Source organism: Trifolium pratense, linkage group LG6, assembly GCF_020283565.1.
Source record: "Trifolium pratense cultivar HEN17-A07 linkage group LG6, ARS_RC_1.1, whole genome shotgun sequence".
Lineage (NCBI taxonomy): Eukaryota > Viridiplantae > Streptophyta > Magnoliopsida > Fabales > Fabaceae > Trifolium > Trifolium pratense.
This window is the reverse complement of record NC_060064.1, coordinates 38,932,872-38,948,976: the sequence shown is the minus strand read 5'-3', so window position 1 is coordinate 38,948,976 and position 16,105 is coordinate 38,932,872. Positions and strand designations below refer to the sequence as shown.

General features: G+C 32.2%; 1 protein-coding gene across 2 annotated transcripts; it reads left to right on the top strand.

The window, feature by feature from the left end:
• Positions 1 to 3,687: 3,687 nt before the first annotated feature.
• LOC123892615 (mediator of RNA polymerase II transcription subunit 21-like) lies at positions 3,688 to 10,791 on the top strand. 2 transcript variants are annotated; one of them, XM_045942454.1, is made up of 7 exons: positions 3,693 to 3,797; positions 3,894 to 3,979; positions 6,563 to 6,839; positions 7,857 to 8,117; positions 9,250 to 9,327; positions 9,853 to 9,904; positions 10,443 to 10,791. In XM_045942454.1, exons 4-7 carry the CDS (start codon positions 7,911 to 7,913, stop codon positions 10,523 to 10,525), a joined length of 420 nt encoding a protein of 139 aa, XP_045798410.1. In that variant the 5' UTR covers positions 3,693 to 3,797; positions 3,894 to 3,979; positions 6,563 to 6,839; positions 7,857 to 7,910; the 3' UTR covers positions 10,526 to 10,791. The 2 variants fall into 2 exon arrangements, with proteins under 2 accessions (XP_045798409.1, XP_045798410.1); XM_045942453.1 differs by lacking the exon at positions 6,563 to 6,839 and having other exon boundaries at positions 3,688 to 3,797.
• The last annotated feature ends 5,314 nt before the right edge of the window (positions 10,792 to 16,105 follow it).

Below are 16,105 nucleotides of genomic sequence, written 5' to 3'. Positions count from 1 at the left end.
TAATTTTATTGGGTGAAGGAAGAATGAGAGGCAAAAATATTATATTTTGTAAGATTTACCGGTTGAAGTGCAAATTCAATTCGCGCTTTTTGTAGCGAATTGTATTTTTTCAGATTTTGTGCCTCCTTCAACACTCGTTGGTTATCATGTGAGGGAGATATTTTTAGAAATCTAGAGAGCACGCTTGTAAGACTAGAGGCGCGAATTGAAATAGAACAAATCAAGAGAGTACATGACAATGCACATTTATCATATGTTCCACAATGTTTCCCCTTCCACAATTGTTTATTCATTGTCCTAATGTGTACTCCTATGTGTCTATTTGTATTTCATGATATGTCCTAGTAAACACACACTTATGATTCCTTTATCATTGTTGTCCTTGTTTGCACTTTGATTAAATTTTCTCTACATTGTTCTAATCACCCGATGTTCTACATCACAATGTCACATGCATAGGTGCTGACAAATTGCACTGAAGTGAATATAAGAAAGCATTTATGATCAAGTGAGGTTGTATGACGTGTTTCCCCTTTTCCACCTGTTATCCATTTATGATGATAGATAGACACGAGTGAAAGATTAGCGTGATTCATTTATTAAAATGAGTTCGATTAGTCCTCTACTTGTGTTTATCTTTCTCAGACAACAAAATATAGCATAGATAAATAGTCACAAACTTAAAAAATATTACTCATACACGTTCATTTTGTAGATAATTCGTATAAAAATTGTGGATTTTTACATATAACTACCCATCGTAGGTAAGGTAAAAATCTATTATTTATATGTTTAGAAGTTTTTTCTCATGGAAACTTTCATACATGACATTCTCTTGATCAACCAATTTTTTTCTAATCTTACATGGCATCTTCTAAGACCACATTTGCTTATCTGTCGTTTGGTTAAAACTCCTTAAGGTTTACGTATCCAATTTTGGTTGATTTTGATTTCGATCTTATCTTCTTAATTGATTTGATCTTATATTATTAATCAGTCACTACCATCATTCTCACAATTGCCTTAATTATTACACGTTTTCTATTTAATTGTTTTAATACTCTGTTACTAATTATATCATGTTAGGAACCAAAATGACAAATTAAGGAATGTTAGTTAATATTGTATTCCACATTTCAGTATAAATATAAACAACTCTTCTGATACATTTTTTCCAACTTTCTCCCATCATTCATTCTTTCTTTTATTCTTCTGTATTTTCTTTCATATTTTTTTCTCATGATCTAATTTTTTTTCATGTGATTCAGATGATTTTTTATGCGTTAAATCCATATTGATCCATGATCCTAAGGACATAGTCGTTATTTTAGATGGAACAATTACAAGCCTAATTTTTCATGCAACAAGAAATTCGATGCTAGATTTCAATAATTTAATTATGTCTATTATATAGAACGATTTGTAGTTTTAGGTTTAATGATTGTATTTTGTAATTTAGCCAATATTTATAGTTTGGGGTTCAATTTCAAGATCTCACGAGAAAAAACACTAATCATCACTTCTTATATAATTTTTATTCCTCCTCAAAATGATGCGGATGTTCTCTATAAGCATTTGTTGAGATGCCATTTTCTCACAACCTTTTCAATTAGCATTAATTCATGTACTATATTAATTTTTATAAAGTCAATTATTTGGCAATATGACGATTATCATTATAAATCAAATTCTAAAGTTGGACTTCATCTACTTTATTTGGCAAAAATCGTTATTTCCAATTTAGAATTTTTTTAATTATTTATTGTCGGTTAATTTACATTAATGTGCTCCACCAAAAAATAGATGATGCACATCATTATTGTAAATTTCTTAAAAAAAATCAAATATAGAATAAATAAAATAATTTATTGACCAGATTATTTTATATGAACAATGTCTATATTCATGTCTGATTCAACTGAAACATTAAATATGGAAAGTTTTAATTATTAATCCACTAATTTTTGAAATATATTTAATTAAATCAATCCCAATTAATTATTAATATGATTAATTACTATTAAAGTTTGGAAACAAGACTCTACAAAAAAAATAATTTGGAAACAAGATCATTTTGTCCTATAATTTATCAATAAGATAATCATTATTATTTTTTTTGACAAACACAGACTTAACTAATCAGATAATTATTATAAAATTAATATTAAATGATATTTACAATTTCGATGTTCTTCCTATTTCGATCTTTATTCTAATTTCTGACAATTTACGGAGAATGAATATTTCACACGATCATTTTACAACATACAGGGAATGAATATTTAATTTACACGAACTTTTGATAGAATTTTACATGATTATATAATTTTATCCTATGTAAATAATAGTTGAGATGGTAGTTCAGGAACATAAATTTAACTTCGTAAAATCAAGGAAATTAATTTGTCTTTTTCCCCAATTGTTTTTTAAATATTTTTATGGAACTTTTTTATTAGTTGAATTATCGATGTAAATATATATAAATTTAACACAATAATTATTTTAAATGATTAAATAATAAAAAAAAGTTAGAGTTGAGACTGACAAAAAAAATAACATGGGAGTGAAAGATCACTCTCCACTAGAGCTGTCAAAAAGGGTCGGGCTATCGGGCCGGCCCATTAGCCCTATCCTTCTACACGGACCGGGCTTCATATAAAAAGGGGGGCTGGACCTTATCGGGCAGGACCTTATCGGGTCAGGCTTTTCCATGGGCCGTCATGGGCCGGCCCCTTAAAGAATTAAAAAAATTATAATCTTTTTATTGTTATATTTTGGTCCTATTTTTATGCATAAATTCATATATAATTTTTTTTTTATTATTTTTGTTGTTTTATTGTTATTATTTGTGTTTTGTTCCTATCTATAATCTGTTTTATTCCTTTTTTTAAGCAAATCATCTTTTTATATTTTTTTAAATTTTTTTTTGTGCAATTACAATGAAGGATATAAAACTTGGAATATGTTTATTTTAAGCCTATCATCTTTTTATTGTATTTATTTTATATTCTTTCTATATTTTTGTTTTTACTTAAATTACAATGGATGAATGAAAGATATAAAACTTGAAATTTATTTTTTGTAGTAATAATAATAATATGACAAAAAACTTATTGGATTAGAATGAGATTATTTGTTAGAGATTTGTTTGTTTGTTTAATGAGGATAAAGAGGAAGATATTGTTGTTTGGGAAATTATGTGAGAAAATATAGGGATACAAATTACCTTCTTTAAGCTTTAGTTGAGAAATATAACATAAATTTAGTAGAATATGTTTTTTTTTTCAAAAAAAAAATACTATGAAAATTAGTGGGCCGGCCCATCGGGCCATGTAAGCTTTTGCTTATCAGGCCGGACTAAGCGGTCGGGCCATGAAATTAACGGGCCGGGCTGGCCCGACCCCTTTATTTGATCGGGCCCCTGCAGGCTGGGGCGGCCCCTTTGACAGCTCTACTCTCCACCCTGCTTCCCTTTTAAAATCACTAAAAAAGTATTATTTTTTATATTTAAATAAATTACATTAAATAAAAAAATAATTTTATAAATAATTAAAAAATCACAAAATGATAAAATTTTAATAATTTATATTTTCCATCGAACATTAACCAGTGCAATTGTACAATTGCACGGGTAATTATAATTTATGGATAAAAATGATTTTGCGGGTACCCATTACATAAAATTATAACTTAAAATTTTAAAAATAAAACTACATCGTCACGCCGCTCTACCACCACCTGTAAACTCCTTCCGCCGCAGCCGCCGCCCTGCTTGTTTAGAGTTCAGAGTTTTTAAAGTTAGTTCAATTTCCCTTTCGATTCTGGTTTGTTCCTTATTCTTCAATGGATTATGATTCTAATTTCACTTTCATTTTGCTTCATTGCTCCTTCAGAGTCCCTCTTCGCTCACATTCTGTCACTGTATCGTCTCCTCTCCTCGCATTTTCATTTATCATTGCCGACGCTTCTTAACCTATAGGTACCTCTCTTTCTTCAAGAATTTTTATCTCAATTTATTTGATATTGTGATTTTTGAGCTTCGATTTTATAACTGTTGGAGGGATCGGTCCAGTTAACATGTTATAACAAATCTTTGAATTGGAGATTTGGAATAAGATCAAGGTAAAAGAACATCGGTAGCGGTGCGAGGAAGTATCAAGTTAATATTTTGAAGTACATTTTGATTATAAAAGAAAATATATATTATGAAGGTACATTTCAGAATCTACTAACAAAAACTGTGCTTGCAATACAGCAAGTGCTTTGCATGAGAACAATCACTATAATGTACTTTTGAAATTTGGTCATAGTTTCATGCTAGGATTTTTAGTTTTGAGCATGATACTACCTCTATATTTTATATGCTTTAGTTGATTCACCTCTTGCATAAATAGGTTATGCATTATGTTAGTTTGTTTAGATGGATAATTTGGGTGCATCATCTCAGGTAGAGAGGAGTTAAGGATGTTGGAGTTGTCACGGGTGGTAATATCAGTGTTATTTGTAAAAGCAAAGCTTGGTATGGAATAACATGTATATGGTTGTATAATATAGAATCAGTGGGAATTTAGTCTTTCTTACAAATCATATGAAACTCTTATGAGACCTTTCACATAACAATTAAATATGTATTTGTCATTTTAAATTTTCAAACTGCTCTACTTATTTTACTTTATATCAACTCACTTGGAAGCATGAATGGAGATTGCAAGTTGCAACATATACTAGTTAATATCTGAAGCAGTAAGAAAAAAAGCTATGAAGACATCGACAACTTCCACTGATTGCAAGAGAGATGCCAGGTGCAAATGTGATCTTTGCATGGAAAGTATCAAGGTAACTATCGACTTTATTCACATCCAAAAAAGATTGTTCATGTCCACATTCCCCACCCACCACTCCTATCACTAAGATAGAAAAGCAGGGATCTTCAAAGCCTTCATTGTTAGAGTCATCTGCTTTTCTAAAAGGAAAGCGAATATGATCACAAACAAGAAGCAGCACTTTGATGTCAATAAGGTCGATAGTTGCCTTGATACTTTCCATGAAAAGATCACATTTGCACCTGGCATCTCTCTTGCAATCAGTGGAAGTTGTCGATGTCTTCATAGTTTTTTTTTTTTACTTCTTCAGATATTATAATAGTAGGTGTTGCAACTTGCAATCTCCATCCATGCTTTCAAGTGAGTCTTTACCTATTTGTTATTTGTGCCTCAAACTATTGAGCCCAACAATGGTTTGGTAGTTGAAGAGGGTTTAAGGCTTTGAGAACTAGAAAGGGTAATTTTGGAAGAAAATGCTTACACATTTCCCTGTATTTTATACCTCTTCCACCACGGCACCCATCTTCTTTCTATCTCATCTCACCAAAAGGAGAACCCTCTCTTCCTTAGGCGTTTCTTGCAAGTAAATTCGAATTCTGGATGTTTCTGGTAAAAACAGATTCAGTGTGATTTGTTAGGAATTAATGATTTCGAATATTTGAGTCAGACTAATTGTATGTGTTGTCTATCTACAATAAAACAGATTCACTTGCAAAATACTTTTGTATGTGTTGTCTATCTACAATAAAAATTTCTAAACTTTATAAAGTCATTTGGCCAGTCCGCCATAATTTATAACTCAGGCTGTTCAAAAGTTTGGTTGCACGTATTCTTGCATCAGTTCATTCACAAAATGTTTACTAAATCTTTGAAGATATGATCTTGATGATTTTTACACATGTTTCTGGACCTTTAATGTGTTCAGACAATGGTTTGAAACCCTGTTTTGGTATTCACTGTTACAGTTTTCTTTATTACAATATATATTGATCTCTTTATTTTTCCCTTTTTTCCTTTCAGCATTGAAGAATCTTCAAGAATTAGTATATGTTGATGTGCATTTTACTTTATAATCTGCACTTTCATTAAACACTGCTTTATAATTTTCTTATTTCTTTATTTCTCATCTCAATATCTGGTGTTGAATGGAGCGTGGTTTGTGACTAATTTTGCTAAAGAAAAAAAACCAAACTTTGATTTCATCTCTTTCTACACTTGATTTTTGTCTTTCATGCCTCGACAACCTGTGGGATAAGAGAGCCATGATAATTGCTAATTCTTTTTCAATTAATGGAAAAAAAGAGGAACAGTTTTAAGTAACCTGTGTGAACTGTGAAGTGCTTGATGCATTGTTTAGTCTGATATAATTTTGTTGCTGTCAAGGTCGATTTATGGTTAGTAGTGCTTGATAATATGTTGAATGCTCTACCCTCCAGGCATGTACTTGGATGATATTATATTGATTATAAGAATGGTTTTGGATGGTTCTTGACCCCCAATGGACATGCCCCACAAACACATTTTAGAATTTAAAACTACTTCGCATTGATTATGGAATGCTGAAAGTTACATATGTGATGATTGCTTATGCATTCTTCTTTTGTAGTTAAGCTAATGTTACATATGTGATGAGTCATAGCTACTTTTTTTAGACAAAATCTATATTTTTGTGTTAAATATAAACAAGGGTTATGAGAATGTCATTTCATTTTGATATTTAAAATGGTATTATTTATCAGAAATTGCTCCTTAGGCCCTTTCAACAATGGCTTGGTGGTTAAAGAGGTATGACCAAACTATAACGCCTAACATGGGCTTGGTGGTTAAAGAGGGTATTTGTGGAAAACAAACCTCGCGCCTTTCATTCTATACCTTTTCCACTGTAAACAACCACACCCACTCACTTCATTTTCATCTCTTCTTACCAAGAGGAATAGAGAAGGAGAGTGGTGAGCTTAGAAATTGAGGGATTTCAGAAGGAAGAAAAAGGAAGCACATGGAATCCAGGGATTTCTTGTAAGTAAATGTCAATTCTGAAAAAATATGGGTGAAACAAATCCAGTGCTTCATTTATTGTGAATTATTGGTTTCCAGTTTTTTAGTCAAACAAATTGCAAAATATTCTGTGTTGTCTATCATAAATAAAATAAAAAAACAGAATTTTATGAAGTCATTTGATCTGCCTTCCATAACTTATACCTCAGTCTGTTGTAGAGTTTGGTTGCATGTGTTCTTGCATGTTTCTATTCAAAATTTACAAATGTTTTTTAACCTTTAAGGTATGAAACCCAATTTTAGTTCTAGAAATTTGGAAACATTATTTTGGGAGTTCATCAGGTGTTTGCCTTAGTTGTTGATTGTACACTTGAAGCATTATTAACCTCTTACGAAGTTTTGTTGTATGTTAAGTATTAAGTTTATGAAGTTAATCTGGTGTAACTCATTAATGGGAACCACTTGAAGTCAAAGTGCTATAATATGCGTATAACTCAGAAATCTTCTTGCAATGTAATCTTCTATTATAAGGGATTAGTTATGACTTCCTTCAAAATAGGAGGGTGCGGTATTGGCTAAGTAATTGGGATGCCAATTACCGGCTTATTCTTCTTGATAAGTGTGCATTACAACTAAGATACTCTGTTATATTGGCTGCGGTATATGGAAATGTTTACAAGCTGATTTTTAAGAAATATAAAAGAATGTACAGTATTTGGAAGTATTTCCTTTATTAAAATATGTATTTCTCTGTGTCTAGATCACACAGCCTTTATTTATAATGGTGTTACAATAAATAGATTGAATGATTAATGAATAAGCACTAGCCTAGGAAGTTGTGTACTGTAGGAGTATGCGTAATCAATCTAGGAAGTTGTACAGTTAACGAAATATCTAAAGATTCTTAATTTTAATATCCAAATTAAACATCCTTAAAGGATGTAAAGGAAAATCCTAGGTTAGGAAGTTGCAATGCGTGTTTGTAGATGCTTGTATACAGATTACGTGTAGATAACTTTTCTGTTTCTTATTTTGCAGTTGACAACTTGAACTTTATTAAGTCAAAATTTCTACCAGGAAATTGCTCTTGTAATGGATATAATCTCTCAGCTACAAGAACAAGTTAATTCGATTGCAAATTTAGCTTTAAATACCATTGGGACATTGCAAAGGGATGCTCCTCCTAATCGGCTCTCACCAAATTACCCTGAACCACCTGCACATCCCACGGAGGACGGGGCTAACTTTTCAGAAGAACCAAAGCTGATGAGTGCTTCTTTGGTGAAGGCTGCTAAGCAGGTAGGTAGCATTTTAGTCAGAAATAAAAAGGAGCCAATGCAATAGGTAGGTGTTTGAATTATGTTTGGAAAGTTTCTAAGAAGCTGTAAATATGGTTATGTAGTACTGTAGAATTGGTGAGTAATTTTCTGAATATCATTTCAAACGTAATAAGAGTTGAATCACTAAAATATTTAAATGGACTACGCTATTCCTAATGGGTCTGATTAACTGGCTGAATATAACATGCACTAATACTTACAAAATATACAATCATATTTACAACAAGTATCATATATTTTAAACAATACTGCTCAAATTTGATGATGGAGTATCAATGCTTGGCACATGTTGGAGATAGACATGTGTCCACTCTTTGAATGCTGGTGTTTCGTAGTTATAAAACACCAGAGGCATATCCTGATAAGAGGAAGAAAGATTCAGATTTCCGACCTACTGCATGTTCAAAATTTAGGAGATAGATTATTTATTCATCTTTCATCAAGTGCAGGTTGAGTTGAGGCTGAAAATATATCTATGCACAATAAAGTTCCAGTTTGTTCTTCTAAAATATTTTTTTTACGGTTTTATGTTATGTTCAAGCAAAACATAAACTGTATCCACTGCCTCTATGACTCTATCATATTGATTACCTCACTGATTTAAAGAAATGTAAGTTTTTTTTTGTTCAACTTGGCACTTGGCTGAACATCATTCTGGATGTTCTGTTTATTCATGCTAATTATACAATACACTCTTCATTCTTCAATGCGATGTTGAGCATTATTTAAGTTTTAATTGGTTGTTTAATAATTTAAATGGATTCTATCTAAACAAAACACTTTTAGCCTATTACTTTTAGACTTTTAGTATGCATTCCCCAGGCATTAAATTCATTTTTCTTAAAAGTAATAATTGGAAATATATTCTACTAAATACCAAAAAAATAAACATGCATATTAACAGAATTTGATTATTAGGACAGAGAGAAACAGGGTTTGTGTACAGTTATGTGGTACTCATAGAGGATAACTTGCACAATGCTCTTTTTGAAATTTAAACCAAGACTGGACATATCTTGAACACATTTATTTGAAAATTAATGAAAATTAATGAATGGTCCATTGAAATATATCTGTTGTTTCTTTTGTAGTTTGATGTATTGGTTGCATCGCTTCCAATATCTGAGACAGGTGAAGAAGCACAAATTAAGAGGATTGCAGAACTTCAAGTATGGAACTCTCAGCTCACTGACTACTCTTTATTAATATAAGATTAATTGGTAGTAGTTAATAATGGTTTGTCTAATTATAACAAACCGTCAGTAAGCCGCCTATTAGACATGTATATTTCAGGCGCAGGCCCAAATTAAATTAGGCCCAATTGTATGTATTGTGTTTAAATAGAATAAGGATGACTAGTATATATATAAAAAAAAAAAAAGAATAAGGATGACTCGTAATAGACTTTTGGTTATTTTAGGTGGTTTGGTTTAGGAGAGACTAGGCTCTCTAAGTCCTAGACGTTTGTTAGTTTTCGGCAGTTATTAATTGTAATTTTTTGTCAGTTTGTATTTCTCTGCTTTCGGTAACTTCCTCTGTAGCAGTTTCCACAGAGAAAAATAATATTATCGTACATTTCAGTCTAGCTATTCCATATACTGAGATATCCTATCATTGTACATTCCATATACTGCTATATTCTATCATAGTGTTATGTTAATGTTCTTTAATTGTTTATGGATTTTACCTTCCAGGCTGAAAATGATGCAGTAGGCCAAGAACTTCAGAAGCAGTTGGAAGCTGCAGGTCTATCTATTTTTTTTTTCCCTGTGTTTATCTTGAGTTCGTTGACACATTAAATGTAAATCCATGTTAAATAGTAAAAATAAGACTTGTTGAGTTCATCAGTAAGTTAAATTTGAGAAAACTGAATTGAAAATACGCAAGTGGTTCGTTCATGTATAGAGCATTTCATATGCTTTACTGATGCAGTGATTTATTAACATTAATTGGCCGGTGATTCGTCTTCACCTGTGATTGGCTTTATATACTAAGAAGTTCTGATATACAATACTATATGAATAATGTACGACACAGATACTGGGATACGAGAAATTTTAAAAAATCAAGATGCAAACACAGCACATATATGTTTAAAGTTTTGTTTCTCTCACCTTCCTCAAACCATGAAAAGTTTCTTTTGCTTTTTTTTTTTTTTTTTATACTGCAAATGCAATAATATCAAAACAATATACTTGTTTACCTTGTTTGGATTTTACACTGGTTCTTGATTTAAGGAAAAGCTAGATGCAACCTAACATTTTCTTTGGATACTTGACGTCAGAGATGGAATTAAATCAAGTTCAAGAATTGTATAGGCAAGCAACAGATAATTGTTTGAACTTGAAGAAACCAGATGTCAATTAGTTACTTGTGATGTTGGCGAGTTCGGAGAAGAATCAGAGACATAAGCTTATCTCATCTCAATTCAAATCAGGCCTATTGCTGGAAGATTTTACTTTTAAGTTTTAACCATAAAGTCAGTATTCTGTATTCTTTGATAGATTATAAATTGGTCATGTCGCATGTCATTTGTATAAAAACTTACTATGGTTGGGTATTTAACTATTTATCTTAACATATTCAGAAAAAACTATTTATCTTAACATATTCAGGAGGATGATTTCACAAAACAGAATATTCTAGTTTGATGGTTTTGTTTGGATATAATGTTAAGGGATGCGTCACAACAAATAGTCTGATTAAGAGGTGGTGAGCATGTCTTTGGTCGGAAAGATACCCGTCCTCTGGTTTTGTTATGGCTATCCTATCACCTTTAACGCAAGGTGGTGACCAAGATGTTTCTACATATCAGTCATCTAAACATGAAAGAAGAAGAAAAAATCACTGTTTACTACGGTAGGGGAGCCAGAAAATTTATAAAGCCTAGGCAAAATCTCAGTTTTAAACAAAAATCTCAGTTTTGCACTGAAAAATCTTAGTTTTGTTCTAAACTAGCCCTTAAAATACCAATTTTTTTTCCCTGGGCTGGCCGGCTGTAAATCCACCCATGGTTTACTACATTAATATCTTGTTTGTTCCATGACAAGGTAAATTTAGTTCAACAAAAATCTAACGATAGAAGACATCCTAATATGGTTTGAAAGTTCTTTCCCTTGTAACAGTACCAACCACCTGCCCATAACAGTGAAACGTTCATTCAATGCTGCCCATAATATGGTTTGAAAGTTGGTTTGGGGAAGATGGTTTGGTGAAGTTGTGTTGACGTTGCCATTGTGTTGTGGTTGTAGACAGAAGCATAAGAGCCCACCATTTTTAGGGTTATGACTTTAGCATGAAAGTTTCTCTTTACCTCCCTCATCCCATGTTTCTCTGAGCTCCCAAAATTCCTTTTATTGGTTGACCTATGAAGCTGAACGACCAAGTGTACTACGAATTCAACGTTCAACAACACAAACACACCACAATAGTATCTATCTATCTATCTACCAATCAAAATATCTTTTTTGTGCAGCTACGTACCTCTTCCTCTTCCCAACATCCTTGGAGTCAAACATGCCAACCCTCTCCAATTTCTACACCATTCAAGATGTATGTATTCGAGCACGAAGCCAAAGACGATTGCTGGATCATTGTTGATGGAAAAGTACTCACTTCTTTCTCTCTCAAAATTATGTAACACTAAAAATCATTTTTATAAAAAGCCAAAACAAACAGGCCCATGCTCTTATTAAGAAAAAATTGGTAGTTATTTCGACATGAATCAATAAATACATGTAGTTTATGAAAATTGAGAAACATTGGCAGATACTTTATGAAACATTGAGAAACTATGGCTACCATGTTTTGTTGCTCGTTGCTATACTATGTAGGTTACTGTCTTCTTTTACCAGTGTTGGCTATAATTTTCAAAGTTTGGCTCTGGCTTGTATTACTTTATTCCCAAGCAAGTTGTTGTGCTTATGCCCTGTTTGGTAGGGATCATATAAGATGGAGAGTTTAAAAAACGGTCTACTGATGCACCACTAAACAATATTTGCCATCCCTCTTTAAAAAATGGATATTTGCTGGACATAACCAGTCCCTTCACGCTTTGCTGCCAAAAAGCTGAAACCTAACAACTTCACAAACACAATCCCTCATTACCTCTGTTCCTCACCAATGCTGTCTTTCTTTGGCCTCTTCTCAGTCGCCTACTTCCTTCTCCACCGTTAACGTGAGACAACACACCACACAACTTCAATCTCATCCACATCCTCACCACCTCTAAAATGACTCTTATCATTTCCATCATGGCCTCCACCACATACCTCCTCGACTTTTTCAGCATTGGATCCCATGCCTCCATTCCCGACGACAAGGTTGTCAAAATTTAGAGTCTAGTTAAAATTTTGGAAGTACCAACTCAGTAAACTTGATTTGTAAGTGATGTGCCCAGTTATAAGTTTATAACCACTATTCAGACATGCCATTATCCCATATGGGACTCTCAACGACCATTACAACTCCTTAATACTGTAAATTTTCAAATTGCAATACAAATACAATGCAACGATATCCGAATAAACAAAAAATATGCTGGGAAAGGTGGAACAAAGTATGACATCGATTCAGATTCATATTAAATGATGAAACTGAACAAGTAAAATGGTAAATGGACAAGTGGAGATTCATATTAAATGGTAAAACTGAATGAAGAAAACTTAAAGAATAAAAACATTAAACCGGTTGAGAGTAGTGATTTAGATTTGCAACATGTTGCTTTGTACAGTAGTAGGTTCTAAGTGAAGGTTGGAAGATAGAGGGAGATTTGGTGGAGATTTCGCAACACCTTGCTCTGGTTTTGATCATGTGTTTATATCTTACTTGTGAAGCAAGAAACCTACCTTGGCAGTGCCAAACTGGCCATACCGTGCACTATTTATGAAGTTTTAGATTGGCTTAATTATAAAGTTTATTTTATTACTATACTTGTCTAGTAAGTGTTATAGCAAATACAGTTTGTTGCCTAAAATAAGTTTTGGATTTGATTTATTTTGAAAAAGCAGAAAAACTCTCATATTTTCTTTGATTGTTCATTTGCTGCAGAGATTTGGCAAAAGCTTTTAAGTTGGCTGAAACTTACTTGTGTACTACATAACTCAGTAAAGGCGAATTTCGTGCAATTTAAAGGTCTGATCAATGCAGGGAGGGTTGCATCTGATAAACTCATTGTGATCGGGCTTGCTGTTATATGGATTATATGGAAAAGACGCAATGATAAACTTTTCAGAAACAAAGACGTATCGGTGAATGAGTGGTCGGAAGACATAAAATAGTTGTCTTGGAAATGTTTAAGGTACAAGGCACCTGGATTTCATTATTCTCTTTCTCAATGGTTCTTAAACCCTTTAAATTGTTTAAGAAAGATGATGCATTTGAGTACTGAGTGAATATTTGTATCTAATATAAACACTATCATGCGAGTGGCAACATTGAGACTAATATATTTGTAATTTGGCCATCTTGGTAGAAGCTCAAAATCCATGTTCTTTTGTCTTCGGAAAAGAAGAAAATTATCTTGTTTATTTTCTTCGAAACATTTGTTGACCATTTGTGACATGACTCGAGTTCCTAAGATGTCCGAATTATTTTAGTATTGGTCCATTTTGCTCAGCTATTTATTTGTTCAGTGGTCTAGTTCGTCGGATATGGAGAATTCAATTGCTTCATTTTTTTGCTTATTAGTTATAAGATTATAGTAATAATTGAGTAAAGGGGGCAGTTATGGTTCTTTCTTTGGTCAAGGAGGCTTGTTAGTTTTGGGTGTTTTGCTGGGATTTAATCATTCATACATAATATTTCATAACTGCAGCAACATCATTCATTCATAAAATTTGCATTAGCTTATCAAAGGACTGAATAGCTCAAGGTGATGTTGCTGCATTCTGCAACTACTTGGTTAAATAAGTCATTCTCATACCTTTCCTTAACCATGTGTTCCCCAAACAATATATTGTCCTCTATCTTGCCACTTTGAATCCATGGTGATTGAGCAACATAGGCATTTGTTCCACAAACTCTTTCGACATCAAAGGCAATGAAATTGATTAATGATTATTTCTCCAGAACTGTGACACTGCAACTGCATTGATTGACTTGATTATTTCTCCAAAGCCATCTCTATATGCCACATCGATACCACCAAGCAATATATAAAGGCAACATGAAAACTGCTCCAAGAGGTGTGTATCCATATGACATATTGAGATGACTTTGGCTAGGGTGTCAAAATTATCCTCTTTTTTTTATAATCCAAAATTATCCATTAATCCGTTATCCATAAAATTCATTCACTAATTTATCCATTCAATCCATCTACAAGCAAGAAAATTAGTTAATGGATTGGATCCATCCATTTTTATTTGAAGGAAAATCCAATGGATTATTGTTTATTATTTTTTAAAATTCAATTGATAGTCTTTTTTATTATTAAAAAAACTATTCTTTACATAAATGTATTTTTTTAAAAAGTTATTTCTTTGCAAAAATGTGTTATAAATAAAAAAAATTGAAATAATTTTTTTAATTTTAAAATGATTTACTATATTGAAATAAAAATACTGATTTTTTTTATAAAAAATATCAAAAAATTTAACATTAAAAACAGATTTTATTTTTTTTTGGTACAAACATTAAAAACAGATTTTTAATTAGTTTAAAATTAAATATTTTCTTTTTATAATATATTAACAATTAAATAATATATTTATTATTAATTTAATAATAGTGGTAGCGGCCGGCTGGCGAACCACCGCCACGCCAGCCCCCGAACCACCGCCGTCCTCCGTCGCTGAACCACTAGAAAATCTGGTATCGTCGTTGTCCTCCGCCTGCAAAAATGTGTTATAAATTAAAAAAATTGAAATAATTTTTTTAATTTTAAAATGATTTACTATATTGAAATAAAAATACTGATTTTTTTTTATAAAAAAATATCAAAAATATTTAACATTAAAAACAGATTTTTTTTGGTACAAACATTAAAAACAGATTTTTAATTAGTTTAAAATTAAATATTTTCTTTTTATAATATATTAACAATTAAATAATATATTTAATAATAGTGGTAGCGGCCGGCCGGCGAACCACCGCCACGCCAGCCCCCGAACCACCGTCGTCCTCCGTCGCTGAACCACTAGAAAATCCGGTATCGTCGTTGTCCTCCGCCTTTCATGATTGTTTCTTCATTGTCCTAGTTTGTATGTGTCTATTTGTATTTCATAATATGTCCTAGTAAACACACACTTATGATTCCTTTATCATCATTGTCCTTGTTTGCACTTTGATTAAATTTTCACTACATTGTTCTAATCACCTGATGTTCTCATTGCAAACATCACATGCAAGGGTGCTGATAAATTGCACCGAAGTGAAGATAAGAAAGCATTTATTGGTCAAGTGAGGTAGTATCACGTTTAAGCCAGTACTCTTCTAGCAAATAGGGTAGGCATCTTAGCCTTAAGGGTTGTTCATATATGTGGTGGTAGTAGTTCATTTTCAATTATTAATACATAGTATACAGTAAATTGAAATAGAACAAATCAAGAGAGTCCATAACAATGCACGATTATTATTAATGTACACATGATTTCACCTTTCATGATTGTTTATTTGCATTTCATGATATGTCCTAGTAAACACACATATGATTCCTTTATCATCATTGTCCTTGTTCGGGAGTAGAGATGGAACTTTCACTAACCAGATGGAGATGCGGATTTCGAGCTAGGGCACCAAAAGCCCCAAAAGTTTCCAAAAGGGGAACATTCCCTTCCACCCAAAACTGGATTCTTTCTCTTGAGGGCGATTTTATCTTGGTAGTCTAAATAATATAAGGAAAAAAGTGAATTTTTTCTTTTCACTATTCTATTTGACAACAAAAAAAATAGGCTTAACTACATATGGTCTCTTACATTTATTTTAGGTTTTAATTTGGTCTCTTAC